General features: G+C 46.1%; 1 protein-coding gene across 1 annotated transcript in view; it reads right to left on the reverse strand.

Annotated features, from left to right (window-relative positions):
* Window positions 1–261: 261 nt before the first annotated feature.
* Window positions 262–16,752, reverse strand: part of LOC147638319 (FGGY family of carbohydrate kinase) — a 54,887-nt gene continuing 38,396 nt past the window's right edge. The window contains exons 12-14 of the mRNA XM_086798245.1: window positions 1,839–1,911; window positions 1,624–1,751; window positions 262–711 (exon numbers count right to left, since the gene is read on the reverse strand). Coding sequence (XP_086654371.1) covers window positions 589–711; window positions 1,624–1,751; window positions 1,839–1,911 — 324 coding nt within the window. The 3' untranslated portion in view covers window positions 262–588. The remainder of the gene's footprint in view (window positions 712–1,623; window positions 1,752–1,838; window positions 1,912–16,752) is intronic.

A 16,752-nucleotide genomic window follows, 5' to 3' on the forward strand; every position in this document is an offset into this window, starting at 1 on the left:
ATGGTTCATGATCAGCATCAAATACTCTTGCTGAATGGCTAAGGGCACCATGGGGTACAAGAATGCCCACAAGAACTTTGATTCCCCTAGAGTTTATAGGTTTGATGGGTCAGGCTACTATAATATATAAGAATGCTCAGTACGTATGGGAGGGATATAGATGAAGAACATTTTACCAGGGTTGGATGTGTTGTTAAAGTTGTGAGTTAATGGATGGTAATACATAGCAACCTGGAATAGGGTCTAGGCATGCAAATGAAGGGTTCATCAATCGGTCTAGAGCTTTGTCTCGATTACACACTGAGCTTATACATTCAGAAAGCCAAGAATAATGTGTTTGTGCAAGTTTGCATTGCATGCATGAGTGTGTGTGGTGCACGTTTGCATTGCCTGTATGGATGTGTGTTGTGGGTGGTCATGCATGGGTATTTGCATTGCATTCATACATAGGTGCAATGGAATTCTTACCCTTCCTCTCCAGGTATCAGTAGTGTGTAATTAAATCAGAATTAATGGATGATATACATCCCTGAAGCTATACAAGGCTATTATTGTCGGACACACTTGATGAGAATATGCACATACATATCAGTCACACACAGAGGCCATGGATTCACGGAAAGACACTTGTTGTTTGTATAAAGATTGAAAGATCTTATACTTCGCATCATGATATTTTTTTACACGTTCTTCTTTTGATGGCTCCACAACCTGCAAATATACCACGTTTTTGTCAACCCAGCATGATCACCCATAAGTATACGATCCAAAATATTGAAATCAACCAGCAGTTTGGGGTTAGGGAAGCCAGCTTGGCATTAAGCAAGATGCCCTCTTTCATCCAGCAGGCATTAAAGAGAAGGGACAGGCAACAAGGGCCTGGTGTAGATGCAAGAGATTTAAAATAATTTGAGAGAATTTTCCAAGCTCAGCATAAAAAAAGTTGCTAGCAATCGTGGGTGCAGACCAGTTTCCCAGCATGGTTTTGAGGAAAGCATGCAATTTGGACAGGGTGGCTGCAGCGCACAGGCATGTTAGGGTAAGCGAGCCTTGCACATTAGCTGCCCGAAGTGCTGGATAGCCTGGTGGGTGGTGCAAAAAGTTTAGCGGCTTGGAACCCGTGATAGGACCGCGAGGCTGGCCACTTTTTGGAAAGCCAGCTGAGCATTTTCAACAGCCAGCATGGCAAGGCCATTGACCAGTGTTGCAACGCTTTTTAGCAGTTTGGCCTGCCTGTGCAGAGTGTCAAGGTGTCAACAGCATGGCATGAGTAAAACCTAGGCAGCCAGCATGTCACAGCAGGGCAGCCAGATTGAAGAGTGAAGGACTTTAGAGCATGACTTGCAACAAAAGCCAAAAAAAATCCTTTTTGTTTGCACCAGCATGGCTAGAGGGCGAAAGTAGTCATGCAAAGGACCGCTTGGCTACATGTAAGCTGGTGGGTGCAAGAGTGCTTCATGGTGGGAACATGAGTGCTGGCCAGTTTGGAATGAGGTGATAGCCAATGTGGGTGCAAAGACCAGCAGCCCTGCCAGTAAGGGAAGGCCTTCATATGCAGGACAGCTGGAGAGCAGATTAGTGATAAATGTAGCAGAATGTCACATAATGCAGCTTCGAACTTACCAAGCCAGGAGCATTGAGGACTTTCATAGCATGATGTACACTCTCAAATTTCTTAGAAGCAACGGATCCTAGAACTGCCGCTCCTAGCAGTACAGTCTCCTTCTCCCTTGGCAAAATGACTGGACACCCTACAAAAAAGTATAGAACAAGTGTCAGCTTTAAGAAACCCAAGACCAAATGCTGAATCTTTCATTTGCAAAAGCATCGCTGCTCACCAATAATGTCTGCATGCTCTTGTATGAAGACTTTATTTTTCGACAAACCACCACAGGCTATTAACATCTCTATCTGTCACCAGCAGCAGAAAAAATATCTTCCATAAGTTATTGTGTCATGTTATTCTTTTAAGGTTCATAAGTTATTGTGTCATGTTATTCTTTTAAGGTTTTTCCTTTCAAACAACAGAAAAAATGTTTTGCAACCTTTTGCAAACCTGCTTACTTTCTAGCAATTTCTTCAAGAAAGAACATTAAGATTTAAGCAGAACCTCTCTCTCTCTCTCTCTCAACCTCTCTCTCTCTCTCGGACACCCTAATTAGGGTGCACATGCACATTAGCTGCAGTTTTAGGGTGATAGAATGTGCAGCGGAAAAAGGTAAAGTGGAAACACAGGAGAGACAGTGAGAGAGAAAGATGGAGAGGAAACACAGGTGAGAACCTGCTCTCAATATCATCACCAAAAGGAATACATGTCCCGAGCAAGAGGGGAGAACCTCGTATGCGAGGGACTGCAACTAGACAAGCAGTGAGATATGAGGGAGGCATCCCGGCTATATATATGCCTACCTGAAGGCAGCCGACTGGTGATAAAAGTGCCTCCACAACTGGGAAAATACCTAGGACCATAAAATGGGGAATAAATATGGGTAAAATATATGTGAGGGGTGACCAGCCCCTCTGACTAACATGGTCAGCCCTAGAGGCTAAAATAGGACACCAAATAGGAAGCCAGCAAGAAGGGGATGATGTCTAACACCCCCTCTCAGCACCGGATGCTGAGTGAACTCCAAGAATCCAAAGACGCCGTCTTCAATCAAAGATGAAAGATTGCAGAAACAGGTACCAAGAAAGCTCCACAAGCAATCTCCTCAGCAACTCAGCTACAAAAGCAATAGAACAAGCTGCCAGGTACACCGTTCCTCTGAAAGAAAACAACCAAGTAGGTTGCGACGTGCTCCTCCAAATAATGTTTCCAAACCCAAGTGTAAGAACACTCCCCGAAGTCAAATGTCGTGTATCCAGCCTAGAGAAGGTATGAAAAACCTCATAACCAACCAAGATCAGATCATGTATATAATCAATCTTGGGAGAAGCAAACTGCTCCTCACTGGAAACCTCAAAAATAGAGTCAATCTGCTCCAACTCTATACTAAGAGTAGCCAAATGCTGTACAAAAGCATCCTCTGAAAAGGTCGGCATCGCAAGATGTAAAGACATTGTAAAAAAGATGGGGTCTATCTGCTCAAACTCTGTACCATGAGTTGCCCAATGCTGTACATAAGTACACACCACTGAGGTGGGCATCGCAAGATGAAAGGACTCCACATCCCCCTCTGAAAAATGATATCGTCGGACTGGTACAAGCCCAACTTGATTCTGATCCAAATCCAAAAAACTCCGGAAGTACCACTGTGCCCCAAGCACGGTTAGCAACCACAGATCCAAAGCATCCCACTGGGTCCAAAAAACCGTCCTCCAAAACAACAAACTTGCAGAACTGGCAAGGGGAGGGACATCCTCAAAAGCATCACAGAGAGGCACAGGTAGACTCCTCACAATGAGGAAGGGAAGCAGGAATATAAACTGCAGTGGTAACAAAGTCCTCAAAAGCATCACTGATAGCATAAGACTGTTCCAGAAGTAGAACCAGATCCCAAGAATCAGCAACAAATAAATGATCCATGTGAAAGGATCACACCGCAAGGGCAAAACACCCTCCTTGTTCTGCAAACACTGCAAAGAACACAAGCTCAGAAAAAATAAACTCTGCTCAGGATCTCTGTCATGACCCTGTGAAAATGGAACAGCACAAGTGTGGGCATGGTGGTTGCAGAGCAAAATAAATATTAAATGATTCACATTTGGGGTGCCCGGACAAAGGGAATGATGTGTGGACATCTTCAGGTGTGAAGGGGGACCAGAACATTAATGAAATTTAATGTTTTATTCATGGGTGGCCCCTAGGCCCAAGTGGTCCCTAGGAACTTTAATAAATATTAAAGTTGGGAGCCTAGGATATTTTTGGAGAGAGGGGCCACTCCACTTTTGGAGTTACATGCCTCTCTCATCTCTCTCTCTCTTGCTTTTGGGAATACATGCAAGTTTCATGCGTGGAAGAGAGGAGAAGAAAAAGTCGACTGGTGGCTGCAGGTTTTTGGCTGCATACTGAAGTGCCCGTACAAACAGGCCGTACATCGCTGGTGTTTGGCTGCCCGTACAGAGCTGTACGACAGCAGGTATAGTGTACGGCTGCTGCAAGTTCACGCGGCGCTGACAGGAACTGCAGGCAAGTACGGACAGCTAGTACAGTCGTACTGTTGGCGGCTGTACAAAACTGGGTGCAAGCGCTGCTGTACGACAGCAAGTACAGACAGCTAGACATCTCCTGGTTCAGGCTGCGCAGGTGAACAGAGTCCAGTCAGCAGGCGGGTATACTCAAGTGACTGTAGGTACAGTCCGTACAGTCCTGTACGGACAGGTACAGTCAGGAATTGCAGGCCTGTACGCACAAGTACAGGCAGGTATTGACCTGTCAGTTCTGAACAATAAGGCAACGCATCTCCAGCTGCATGTGGGATTTTACCAGAGTAAAGAGGAAGATGATGCTCAGTTTAAAAATCGTTTGGCTGGTGTAATGGATGTTTTTATGCAGCTCACACAAAGTGAGAAGTTTGTTGAATTTATGAGATCCTGTTCTGAGCCTGAAAAGAAGAAGAAGAAGGTGCGTTCTAAGAACCTTCCTCAGGGTCATAGTGCTGCCTTCCCACAGGATCCATCTTTTGGACAGTTTCCGAACATGCAAGATGCTCTTGGTGCTAACTCACAGAGTTCCTTCTTCGGACAGCCATCTATTCCTCAGCAGTCTATGCATCCAGGTTACTTTGGTGGTGGCTCTGTGTTCCAATCCATGACTCGGGGTTATCCTCAGGGAGGCATGGGTATGCCAGGGACTTTTGGAGCTAATTTTCAGCCTGGTATGCATGGGAATATGTATGGTGGTATGCAGTCCGGAATGCAAGGAAACATGTTTGGGGGCATGCAACCTGGAATGCAAGCAAATATGTATGGGGGCATGCAGCCCGGTATGCATAATGGTATGTTTGGAAACATGGCTGGAATGTATGGCATGCCAGGTGTGGGAATTGGAAATGTTGACCCTATGATGGGCATGAATGCTGGGGGTAGCAATCTTGTGAAGCCACTTCCTTACGATAATCTAACGCCTATGGGTAAGGCGAAGGATTATAAGGAAGGAGGAGCTGCTGTGAAATTTGATACATTCAGTGGGGCCAAAGATAAGTTAAAAGCACTTACCTTTTTGCAGCAGTTTGATGCTGCTTTTTCTGGTGGTAATTACACGGAGTCCTCAAAGGTGAGAAAAGCTGCGACTTTTCTCAAAGGCAATGCATTGCAGTGGTGGTCTACTCTTCTTTTGTAGGGCATAGCACCATCTACTTGGGGACAATTTAAACAGGTGTGCTCTTCCGTATGGCTCACATCTACTTTTGAGGTGGATGTAATGACAGCATGGCACAAGTTGGATGCATCAAAGTGTGACAATCTTGAAGATTATAACAAGAAGTTTTGGGAAGCTTTACTCCCAGTTACTTCTTACCGTGCAGTGCCTTTGTCTGAGCAGGTAGAGAAGTATTGTTGTGGGCTGCCCAAGGAAGTGCGTGACTATTGCATCAAGACTCGAGTAACAAACATGTCACAGATGATAAAGAATGCTATGACAGCTAATGCGTTACTCACTGGAGTCTCATCTGGATTTAAAGGCAGTAAGAACTCGAGCAAGAAATCTGAAAAGTCTGGGCATGCTTCACGTGATGCAAAAGGGTCTACAGAGACGCGGTATGAGAAGTTGCCAATGCCCAAGAGAACTCCTGAGGAGAGACAGGCTTTGAGGGATGCTCGGAAATGTTTTTACTGTACAGAAGAGGGACATATGTCTTTTAATTGTCCCAAGCGAAAGTCTCAAAAGGACTCTGACAATAAAGGAGAGCCCGAGTCAAAGAAACCAAAACCTTCTGCAAGGTTAGTTCCTGATCTTGTTGGGGAACAGCCAGGTGGTGAAGAGGCTGAGTTGTGCAGGGCATGGGGCAAAGTGAGAGATCAAAATGCCTTGATATTCTTCCACATACACATACACATCCACATCTATTCTTTCACATACACATCCACATCCATTATTTCACATCATAGAGCGTTTGTGGGCACATTCTTTGATGATATGATTGTGCATTCACAAACTGAGGAGGAGCATAGAAGGCATTTGGCCATTGTGTTTGCAGAACTCAGGAACCATAGGCTGGTTATTAATGGCAAGAAGAGTGAGTTTTTCTTGCAAGAGATACACTTCTTGGGGCATATTGTGTCTAAGCATGGAGTCCGTATGAATCCATCGAAGGTGGAAGCAATTCTTGAGGGCCGTGCATGATGTACGCAGCTTTTTGGGATTGTGTTCCTATTACAAGCGGTACATACGGTATTTTGCTAAAATTGCTTCGCCCCTTCATGCCTTAACAAAGAAGGCAACTCCGTTTAGATAGGCTGATCGAGAAATTACAACCTTCAAAAAGCTTAAAGAAAAGCTTACTTCGGATCTAGTATTGGTATTACCGGACCTCCGAAAAGCTTTTGTTGTCCAGTGTGATGCATGTGAAAGTAGCATTGGGGCAGTTCTCATGCAGGAAGGACATGTGATAGCCTATGAGAGTAGAATATTGCAAGATGCCGAGAAGCATTTACAGGTTTATGAGAAAGAGATGTTGGCTGTAATTCATGCTCTTTCTACATGGAAACACTATTTGCTTGGGGCTGATTTCACTGTACAGACAGATCATCAGACTTTGCGATATTTCCTCACGCAAACTAAGCTTTCAGAGAAGCATATGCGATGGGCAAACTTTTTGTCTATGTTTCACTTCCAGATTGTGCATGTGGAAGGCAAAAAGAATGTTGTGGCAGATGCTTTGTCACGCAAGCCACAGGTATCAGCAGTTTCACTTGCTTATCATCATGAGCTTGATGAAATGAAAGAGCACTATGCCCATGATGAGGACTTTGAAAGGTTGTATGATCAGATATCTGAGGGTCAGCGGCATGAGCACTATACTCTCAGAGATGGGTTTTTGTTGATGCATGGTAGACTGTGTGTTACCAGGCCATTGCGACTCAAGGTTATGATTGAAAGTCATGCTCCACCGTATGCAGGTCATAGAGGTATTGACGCCACGGTAAAAGCAATGGAGACTTTCTTTTATTGGCCAACCTTGAGAAGAGATGTTGATGCCTTTGTTAGGCAATGCATAGTATGTCAGAAGGTAAAGTTTGACCGTCAAAAGACACCAGGGTTACTACAGCCTTTACCTATTCCAGATAGACCTTGGGAGAGCATTGCCATGGATCTTATATTTGATCTTCCACGGACACAAACGGGCAATGATGGCATTTGGACTATCATATGCAGGTTCAGTAAGCAGGCTCATTTCATTCCCGTGCGTAAGACGATCAAAGTTGATCATATGGTGAAGTTGTTCATGGCGAATATCTTCAAGTATCATGGCTTGCCTACGTCTATCATTAGTGACCGTGATCCACGGATGACGAGTTTATTCTGGAGAGGGTTGTTTGACAACATGGGTACAACTCTCAAGTTTTCATCTTCATTTCATCCACAAACAGATGGTCAATCGGAAGAGACTAACTCTACAGTGTTAGATCTTCTTAAATGTTATGTGTCAGAGCACAAGCAACAATGGGAAAAGTATCTTCCTTTGGTGGAGTTTGCATATAGCAACACTGTCCATACCTCGAAGGTCCTCCCAGCTCATCCACTCTTGACTAACCACTGTGCGCATGAGTCCTATCGGACTCTCACTACCCTCTCAACCACAATGAACATATATGCAAACCTGGTTTGTGAGGGCTTCAAAAGATCAAGGTCACTATTGGCACGAAACATTGCCAAGACCTTGTGTCATGTGCACAGTGTGTATCTACCGTGTGCTACACGCACACAAGACTAGCTTCGAGGTTTGGGGAAGCTTGGAGCTAGGCAGGCTGATTGGCGAGCTGAGTTAGGGATAGACTAACGGGCGGGCACCCAAGTATGGACGGGCGGGCGCCCAAGTGTGGACGCTCGATGACCGACCAAGAGCCTATAAAAGGGTGGCCAAGGTTAGTCATTAGTTATATAGAGAGTCTCGCGAGTTTGTGAGAGCTCTATGGTCTTGGAGCTTGGATCTAGTGCAGACGTGCACCTGCTTTATGCAGCCGAGGGCTGATCAGTATGTGGAGAGTATGGATGAAGCTTATCGAAGAGTTAAGTTGGCACTCCAGAAAAATCAGCAGAAGCAAAAGAAAGCAGCAGACCGTCACAGACGTGCATTAGAGTTTGCATTGGGTGATTGGGTTCTTTTGCGCTTTGAAAAGGCTAGGCTCAAGAAGATGAAGGGTAAAGAGCGCTTATTCCCTAAGTTGAGCATGCGCTATTACGGGCCTTTTCAAATATTGGAAAAGATTGGTGAGGTAGCCTATCGCTTGAAGCTACCAGATCACTGGAGAATTCACAATGCATTTCATGTGAGTCTCCTTAGACCTTTCCGTGGGGATGTGCCTGAGGATGTATCAGATGAGGCTCAGCCGGAAGTTGAGGAACTTGATGAGGTTCTTATTCCAGAGCAGATATTGGCACATAAGGAAAGAAAGGTACGAGGTAAAGTTTCCCATCGCTATCTTGTGAAGTTCAAGAACTATTCACCGATGGATGCGAAGTGGATGGAGGAAGGTGACTTAACAGATTCACCTCAAGTTTTGCAGCTTTATCTCGATGCCTTTGAGTTGGAGCCGACTCTTGTTATGGCTCATTCAGGTTCAGCAGAGCATGGGTCTGGAGCATTGCCTGATGCTCAAGAGGGGGGTAGCACCTCCACTCCCTTGATACATACAGGCTCAGATGACATCTAGAGGTCGCTTGGTGCAGTTTCTGTCTCACCCGAAGGTACTGATGGCTGACAGTACATCTGTTTATGGGACTTCTATGATATATGTGTACTAGTCACATTGGATGTTGTGGTTGTGTATGGTTCACAGTGGTATACAACTTGGACTACTACTACACCATTGGTTTGCAGTGAATGTTGATACATGTGCATGGCTTAGAGAGATTGGGACGCTGATCTTGCCATATTGTATATTTCACTTTCGATATTTTGCTGTATCACCAGAATGCAATCGAGGACGCTTGCCATTTTTCAAGAGGGGAGTATGTCATGACCCTATGAAAATGGAGCAGCACAAGTGTGGGCATGGTGGTTGCAGAGCAAAATAAATATTAAATGATTCACATTTGGGGTGCCCGGACAAAGGGAATGATATGTGGACATCTTCAGGTGTGAAGGGGGACCAGAACATTAATGAAATTTAATGTTTTATTCATGGGTGGCCCCTAGGCCCAAGTGGTCCCTAGGAACTTTAATAAATATTAAAGTTGGAAGCCTAGGATATTTTTGGAGAGAGGGGCCACTCCACTTTTGGAGTTACACGCCTCTCTCATCTCTCTCTCTCTCATGCTTTTGGGAATACGTGCAAGTTTCATGCGTGGAAGAGAGGAGAAGAAAAAGTCGACTGGTGGCTGCAGGTTTTTGGCTGCATACTGAAGTGCCCGTACAAACAAGCCGTACATCGCTGGTGTTTGGCTGCCCGTACAGAGCTGTACAACAGCAGGTATAGTATACGACTGCTGCAAGTTCACGCGGCGCTGATGACAGGAACTACAGGCAAGTATGTACGGACAGCTGGTACAGTCGTACTGTTGGCGGCTGTACAAAACTGGGTGCAGGCGTTGCTGTACGACAGCAAGTACAGACAGCTAGACATCGCCTGGTTCAAGCTGCACAGGTGAACAAAGTCCAGTCAGTAGGCACCCGGGTATACTCAAGTGACTGTAGATACGGTCCGTACAGTCTTGTACGGACAGGTACAGTCAGGAATTGCAGGCCTGTACGGACAAGTACAGGCAGGTATTGACCTGTCAGTTCCGAACAGTAAGGCAGCACATCTCCAGCTGCATGTGGGATTTTACCAGAGGTGCATCAGTTAAGTGGTTGCAGGAAGGCAAGTACAGACTGGTACGATTGGCCTCACGAGTGCAAAACCACGTGTTGATTTGGTAAGCTCTGAACTTGTTCATCTTTCTTTCTTTCCATTGGCTTATGTCTGTTGCAGAGTTGTGTTATCTGGCCCCTTGTGAGAGGAGGGGTATGGCAGATTGAAAGGGTGGAAACAAAGATTGGCTGAGTTGTGGAACCATGTTCATGGGATATGCCAGATGTGTGCTCAAGGCTTCCCTGCTGGTCTTGGCTGATCAGAGGGAAACACAAAGTGTTGCTTTTGTGGGACACAGATCTGTGTGTGAATCCTCTGTGCTAAGAGGTCTTTTGGGCTGCCAGATTGGACATACACGTGTATTCTCCTGGCTGGTTGTGTTGTACTCAGTTTTACATCACTTTGAATTTGAATAAAGAAATACTGAAAGGGGCGCCAAGCTTTGGGGCCAACACGTGTCGTTCTCATTTCAGTTTTGGGGCACTCTAGCTCCAATTAAATTTGTTTTTATATTTGGACTACAAGTGGAAGGGTGACTGCTAGTCTACCGCACTTTGGTTTCTACCAGAGGCCAGTTTCAATCTCTGAAAAGATCACTGCTCTCCTCCAAAATCTGTAAACTCCTGTCACAGAAGAAAGTCTCCACAAATACAAAACAGCTCCCGAAACTGATCCTCAAGTGAAGTAGCTGGAGATAGGCGGAGATAGGTCCCCTCTGAGTCTAGAAAACTCCTGTGGGAAGCAAAACGCAGCCAAAACACTGCTATCCAGCAAAAATAGCAATCCACTGCCAACAGAAGGTGAGGAACATGTAGAAACCGGGAAACCGTGTAGGCCAGGAACAAAACACAGGTATGGATGCTCCAAAATCAGCAAAACGTTAACTGAAATCTGAAATTCCTCTGTAAGTGATCTGTGTCCACTGGAGAAGAAAATGCAGCCAAACAAGGGCTACAAACCTGAAAATTCAGGTCAAACAGTGTCCACACCTCCTATGAGGAAAAACGCTGAAGAGAAAGTACCTTCGCGTCAAGCCCAGGTGAAGGTAGAGCTACAAGCAAGATCGGTTCAGAAAAACGCAACAACCGAGGCTGCAAATCTGAAAACGCAGAGGTAAAAGGGGCTGTAGAACAGGCTGAATATGGAAACGCTGAAGCCTCAGATCAAGAACTGCTGTAGAGAACAAGTACGATCGGGCGGGGGGGCAGAGGGGGGGGGGGGGGGGCGGGCACAAGATAACCAAAAGGGACAAGCGCTGGCCTAGGGCCTAGTAGAAGGCCCTTTCAAGAGGCCAAAAGGGGAGCCCAAAGAGCTCCACAAACAGGGCGTGGGAAAGCAAGCCCAAACAGGCCAAAAACGCAGCCTGTTGGCATAGCAATGTTGCTGTCGCCTGAGAACCCTGGAAGGTGCCACCAGAAGGGCAGGTATGCTGTCCTGAAAAAAAAAAACCCTGTCAGGCCACCTAGAGGATGCCAACTGACGCCCTGATGAAGAGGGACTGCAGCCCACTGAATTGGGGATGAATCAGCCATAGGCAGAGAAACGCAGAAATCAAGAGGTAGAGGAGGGAGCATCCAACGCTGACAATCACCGGCGCTCTGATACCATGATAGAATCTGCAGCGGAAGAAGGGCAAGTGGAAACACAGGAGAGACAGTGAGAGAGAAAGATGGAGAGGAAACACAGGTGAGAACCTGCTCTCAATATCATCACCAAAAGGAATACATGTCCCGAGCAAGAGGGGAGAACCTCATATGTGAGGGACTGCAACTAGACAAGCAGTGAGATATGAGGGAGGCATCCCGGCTATATATATGCCTACCTGATGATGATGCTAAGGATTACTCCTAAGGAGCTAATTTTAAAATATATGTGAGGGGTGACCAGCCCCTCTGACTAACATGGTCAGCCCTAGAGGCTAAAATAGGACACCAAATAGGAAGCCAGCAAGAAGGGGATGATGTCTAACATAGGGCTGATCAGTTTAGCAGCCCAATCAGCACATAGAAGTGCCCAAGCCAAGCGCCCATGGATGGGACAACTTTGGGGCACAGTATGAACATATTGAATTGTTTTTTTGAATAAAGGGGATAAAAGGACTGGCCAACCAAGCTGTGGGTCAGTCAGGTGATTGTAATTCATACTTGACATTAGCTGGAGCTTCCCCCCTGCACAAGCCTGTCGCCCTCCCCCCCTTGCACCATCTTTGCCCCATCGCCCCCCTTCCCTGCGAAGCCTGCCTGCTCCCCGCCTCCCGCGCCTACCACCTGCACATTCGCCACCTTCTCCTTCGCCCCCACCTGCCTGCCCCTCAGCGACCACCCGTCTGGCTGCCCACGTCCGTGCCCCAGCCTCCTGGTCGTCCTTCTCTGCAAGCCCTACATAGCCCATCGTAGCCCCTGCCTTCCCGCCGTCGCCTATCCTCCTATGACACTCTCCAGCCCCTTTCCTCTGTATTCTGCCCACCCTTCTACTTCCTTCCCCTGCATCCCACTACCTCATCATCTCGTCATTTAGGTTCCAACATTCGGATTTTTAGTTCTTTCGGTGAGGTATGGCTCCTCTGTGGTCTTTTCCCTTCAAGGACAACTCCATGGCAGCCATTCCAAGGTGGTACCAAACGTTATGTACTGTACGGATCCGTACGTACTGTACGTTGTTTGGTACGGGAAAAAAAAATTAAGGTACGTAAGAATACGTACCATTGGTAAAAATACATAAAAACTCAGAAATTTCAGCTACCTACATAAAATTTCAGTCCATGTCCACATTGACATATAAAACTTTCGAAATAGAGACACAACAAGGTCACAAACCTACTAATTCAAAAGTGAGAAATTAGAATCACAAGTCGTCAATCATACTTAATAAGTTAATCATATTTAATACTTAATACTTATTACTTAAGACAAGTCACATGGTCACAAGTGAGTCATCCACAGATGGTGGACTAAGGCTCTGAGAGAGAGAGAGAGAGAGAGAGAGAGTTATGTTGCTGCCTTGGGGGCCTGAGCAAGGGTGGGTGAGTTATATTGCCAGCCATACTGGGCGCCAGTGGGGCGAACAGAGAGGGGGCTACACACAGAGGCGCGAAGCGAACAGGGGCGGTGAGGGTAGAGGCGAACTGAGGCGGCGGTGAGCAGGGGGCGGCCCAAGGAGAAGGCGGCAGCGACAGTAGCGAAGAGAGAGAGAGTGCGACTGTAGAGAGGAGAGAGCATGGCGGCTAGCCCTTACCGGAAGGTTGAGGTTGTACGGCCTCCAGAGTCCAGACGCAAGACGCAGGCACGTCGCACAAAAAAAACAAAAAAACAAAAAAAAATCCATACGGATCGATCCGTACGTACGGATCCCCGTACGGTACGGATGTACGGTACGGATTGGATCCGTACGTACGTTTTGATCCTACCTTGCGCCATTCCGTCATCCCCGACCGAGAGCATTGCCTATTTTCCAAAGCAAACCTCCAGCTCTTGGCTTCTACAGTCTCCTCCCTCGTTGCCTCTTCACTGATTTGCAGATTGTTGGGAACCACCTGACACGTGATAAGATTCGGGATTTGCTCCAAGCAGCCCTCACTCGCGAGCCCGGGAAAATCACCGACATTCATTTTCTTGGACATGGCTACTTCCAGGTGGAGTTCGACTCACCCGCAACTGCTGATCAAGTGTTGCAGCAGAGCCCCATCATGACACGCAGCACTCGGGTATCCCTTGCTCAATAGCACCATGGCTTTGACCACGCTTTAGACCCCCTTGCAAGTGCTTCCAGCTTTTCCCCGTCACAATCTGCTTTCCACGCCTCTGAAAGAAGTACCACTCTGTCAAATCCCCAGAGGATCACCTCGTAGAACGCTCCTGGTACATGACTCGAAACCTACAAAACAAAGCCAAGCAACGTGAAGGAGGTGCAGGCTTGACTCACCTCCCAACCTTGACAGCCGTGGGGCAAAACCCACAAGTCTTGGTTGTCCCCACCGAGCCACGAGCTGAGCTAACCAGCTGGACGTACCGACCAATCTCTACCTTGTGACGTCCCATACCACCACGAAGCTACCCTCGCGGGCCTCAAGACTGCTGTCTGTTGGGGTAAAGGCATTATGCCCACCCTTATAGTGTGTACAAGCCCATAAGTTATAGTACATAGTACACTTAGTACTTTTAATGTACTAAGTGCACTATGTGTACTAGTGCAATATACATGTGTGATAGGGGAGTCACACACTCATTCCCATGAGTTGACTTATCCCCACAACTCTATTGATTTGCAAAATTTGCAGCAAATTGCAGTGCAAATCAAGGGGCTTTTGTGCCGATTGGATTGATTTGCATGCAGGCAATCGCATTTGATGCTGTGGATAATGTGTTGATGCCTTACAAGCACTCAATGTGCCTGTAAATCAAGGGGCTTTCATGTATTGGATGTATACGTGGCCAGGGGGAAGCACTGTGAAGACTTTGGATGCCTTCATGTGCGTCAATGTACCATGTATGATCAGAAATTGATCTTAAATCAAGGGGCTTTTCAAGTTCGTATGCTTGTTGAGCTTGGCAAAGCAGCAGGCAAGACTTTTATGCCTTGAATCCTCAGAAATCAGCTTGCAGTCAAGGGGCTTTTGCCCAATTTCTGTTCGGGACTGTTTTATGCAGTGTTCGGGACTGTAAAAGTCTGATTTTTACTCATTTGGACAGCCAGGAGAGCATTTATTGCTACTGTACCTGCTGGTACAGATTTGGCACAGCTTTGTGCAAGTTTTGGCATGGCTGTACACTGATTTGAGTGAGGAAAAGGTTCAATTTCAGCTGCTGTACTTGCCGGTACAGGTTTGGTACATTATTGGTGAGCACTTAGTATTGCTGTACAGTACTTTGGAAGGGCAACAAAGCACATTTAAGGTGCTGTCCTAAATCTGCAGCAACCAGATTTTGGTGTTTTCATCACATACAGTGGGAGAAAAGTTGCATTTGTGCTTCCGCAGTGGGAGATAAAGCTTGGGAGAACAATTGTGAGCACTTTGTGTGCTTTTGGTGCAGTGTTTGCACACTTGCAGGGAGTCAGGCATTGACAAGTTGCATATTGCTATGGCAACCACAGGTGAGAGCTCTTCATTGCTTCACATCAAGAAGCTTGAAGGCTCACATAACTATGATATTTGGCAAACCCAGTGCTATAATGTGTTGCTCCAGAAAATGCAGCACAAGCCTATCAAAGAAAGGGGTGTAATGCCCGCTTCTCTTACTGCTGAAGAGTGGGAAGATATGGATGAGCTGGCAAGATCTACTATCATGTTGTCTGTGTCAGACTCATTACTTTTCAGCATTCGTGAAGAGAAGACAGCTTGGGGAATGTGGCAGAGATTGCAGGACTTATATGCCCAACAAAGTGCCTCAAGCAAAGTGTATTGGTTGAAGAAACTCATAGGTCTTCAGATGAAGGAAGGGGCGTCTATGACAGCCCATCTAAATGAGTTTAATGGTATTGTCAGCCAGGTCATTAATCAAAAGTTGGCAATGGACGATGAGTTCAAAGCCACTTTTCTGTTATGCACTTTGCCAGAGAGTTGGGACACATTCAGGACAGCCACTAGCAATTCGCATGCTATGCTGTCATATACAGATGTTGAGGGTGCTCTTCTTCAAGAAGAGATGAACAGGAAAAACAACTCTGTTGGAAAGTCCAATGCAATGAATGCACGTGGGAGATCCCAGCAAAGGGGAAAAAGCCAAGAACGGGGAAGGAGCAAGTCTCGCTCCAAAAAGGATTTGGAATGCCATTATTGTGGCAAGAAGGGACACATCAAAAAGCAATGCTACAAATGGAAAAATGATCAAAAGGAAAAGGGAAAAGGCAAAGACAAAGACAAAGATGAAGCCAAAGATGTAAAGCCAAAGGGCAAAAGTGGAGTCAAAATTGAAGAAATCAATGTGTCACATGCAGGTGACAGTGAGGATGAGGTCCTATTCACGTCTTCACTTGATGCCCATTCACTTCTTACAGGTGGTCATGGTATGCACTCATGGATCATTGATTCAGGTGCCTCCTTTCATGTCACAGGTTGCAGAGACTTGTTTGTCAGGTATACTGCTGGCAATGAAGGAGTGGTTTATTTGGGTGATAACCATGCATGCAAGATTCTTGGCAGAGGTGATGTGAGGCTTGTGTTTTCAGATGGCTCACAGCTTATGCTCCATGATGTCAGGCATGTGCCTGAGATCAAGAAGAATCTGCTTTCTACTGGACAGCTTGATGATGCTGATTATGTTACCACATTTGGTAGTGGAAAGTGGAAAATTAGTAAGGGCTCACTGGTTGTTGCCAGAGGCTCTAAGGTGGACACTCTTTACTTCATGCATGCAGGTGTTTGTCACCATGCTAATGTAAATGCAACCGAGCTGCCAGAAATCTCTATGTGGCATAGCCGGTTGGGAGACACGAGTGTCAAAGGAATGGAGCAATTGTCTCGTTTGGGTTACTTGCCTTCTCTAAAGTTTTCAAGTTTTCAGTTTTGTGAGCATTGTATATATGGTAGGCAACTACAGTGCCCCCACAAGAAAGCTCTTGGACAGAAAGATGCTCAGTTAGAGCTTGTGCATACAGATGTATGTGAGATGCCTCAGCTTTCTTTGGGAGGGGCAAAATATTGTGTGTCTTTTATAGATGATGCCACACGCAAGGTGTGGGTTTATCATCTTCGTTTGAAGAGTGATACATTCTCAGTGTTTCAGAAGTTTGTTGCTCTTGTTGAGAATCAAACTGGCAAAACACTGAAGGCTTTGCGTTCCGACAATGGTGGAGAGTATA

Source organism: Cibotium barometz, chromosome 5 (genome assembly GCF_041138505.1).
Source record: "Cibotium barometz isolate CiBa-2024 chromosome 5, ASM4113850v1, whole genome shotgun sequence".
In the NCBI taxonomy this organism is placed as follows: domain Eukaryota; kingdom Viridiplantae; phylum Streptophyta; class Polypodiopsida; order Cyatheales; family Cibotiaceae; genus Cibotium; species Cibotium barometz.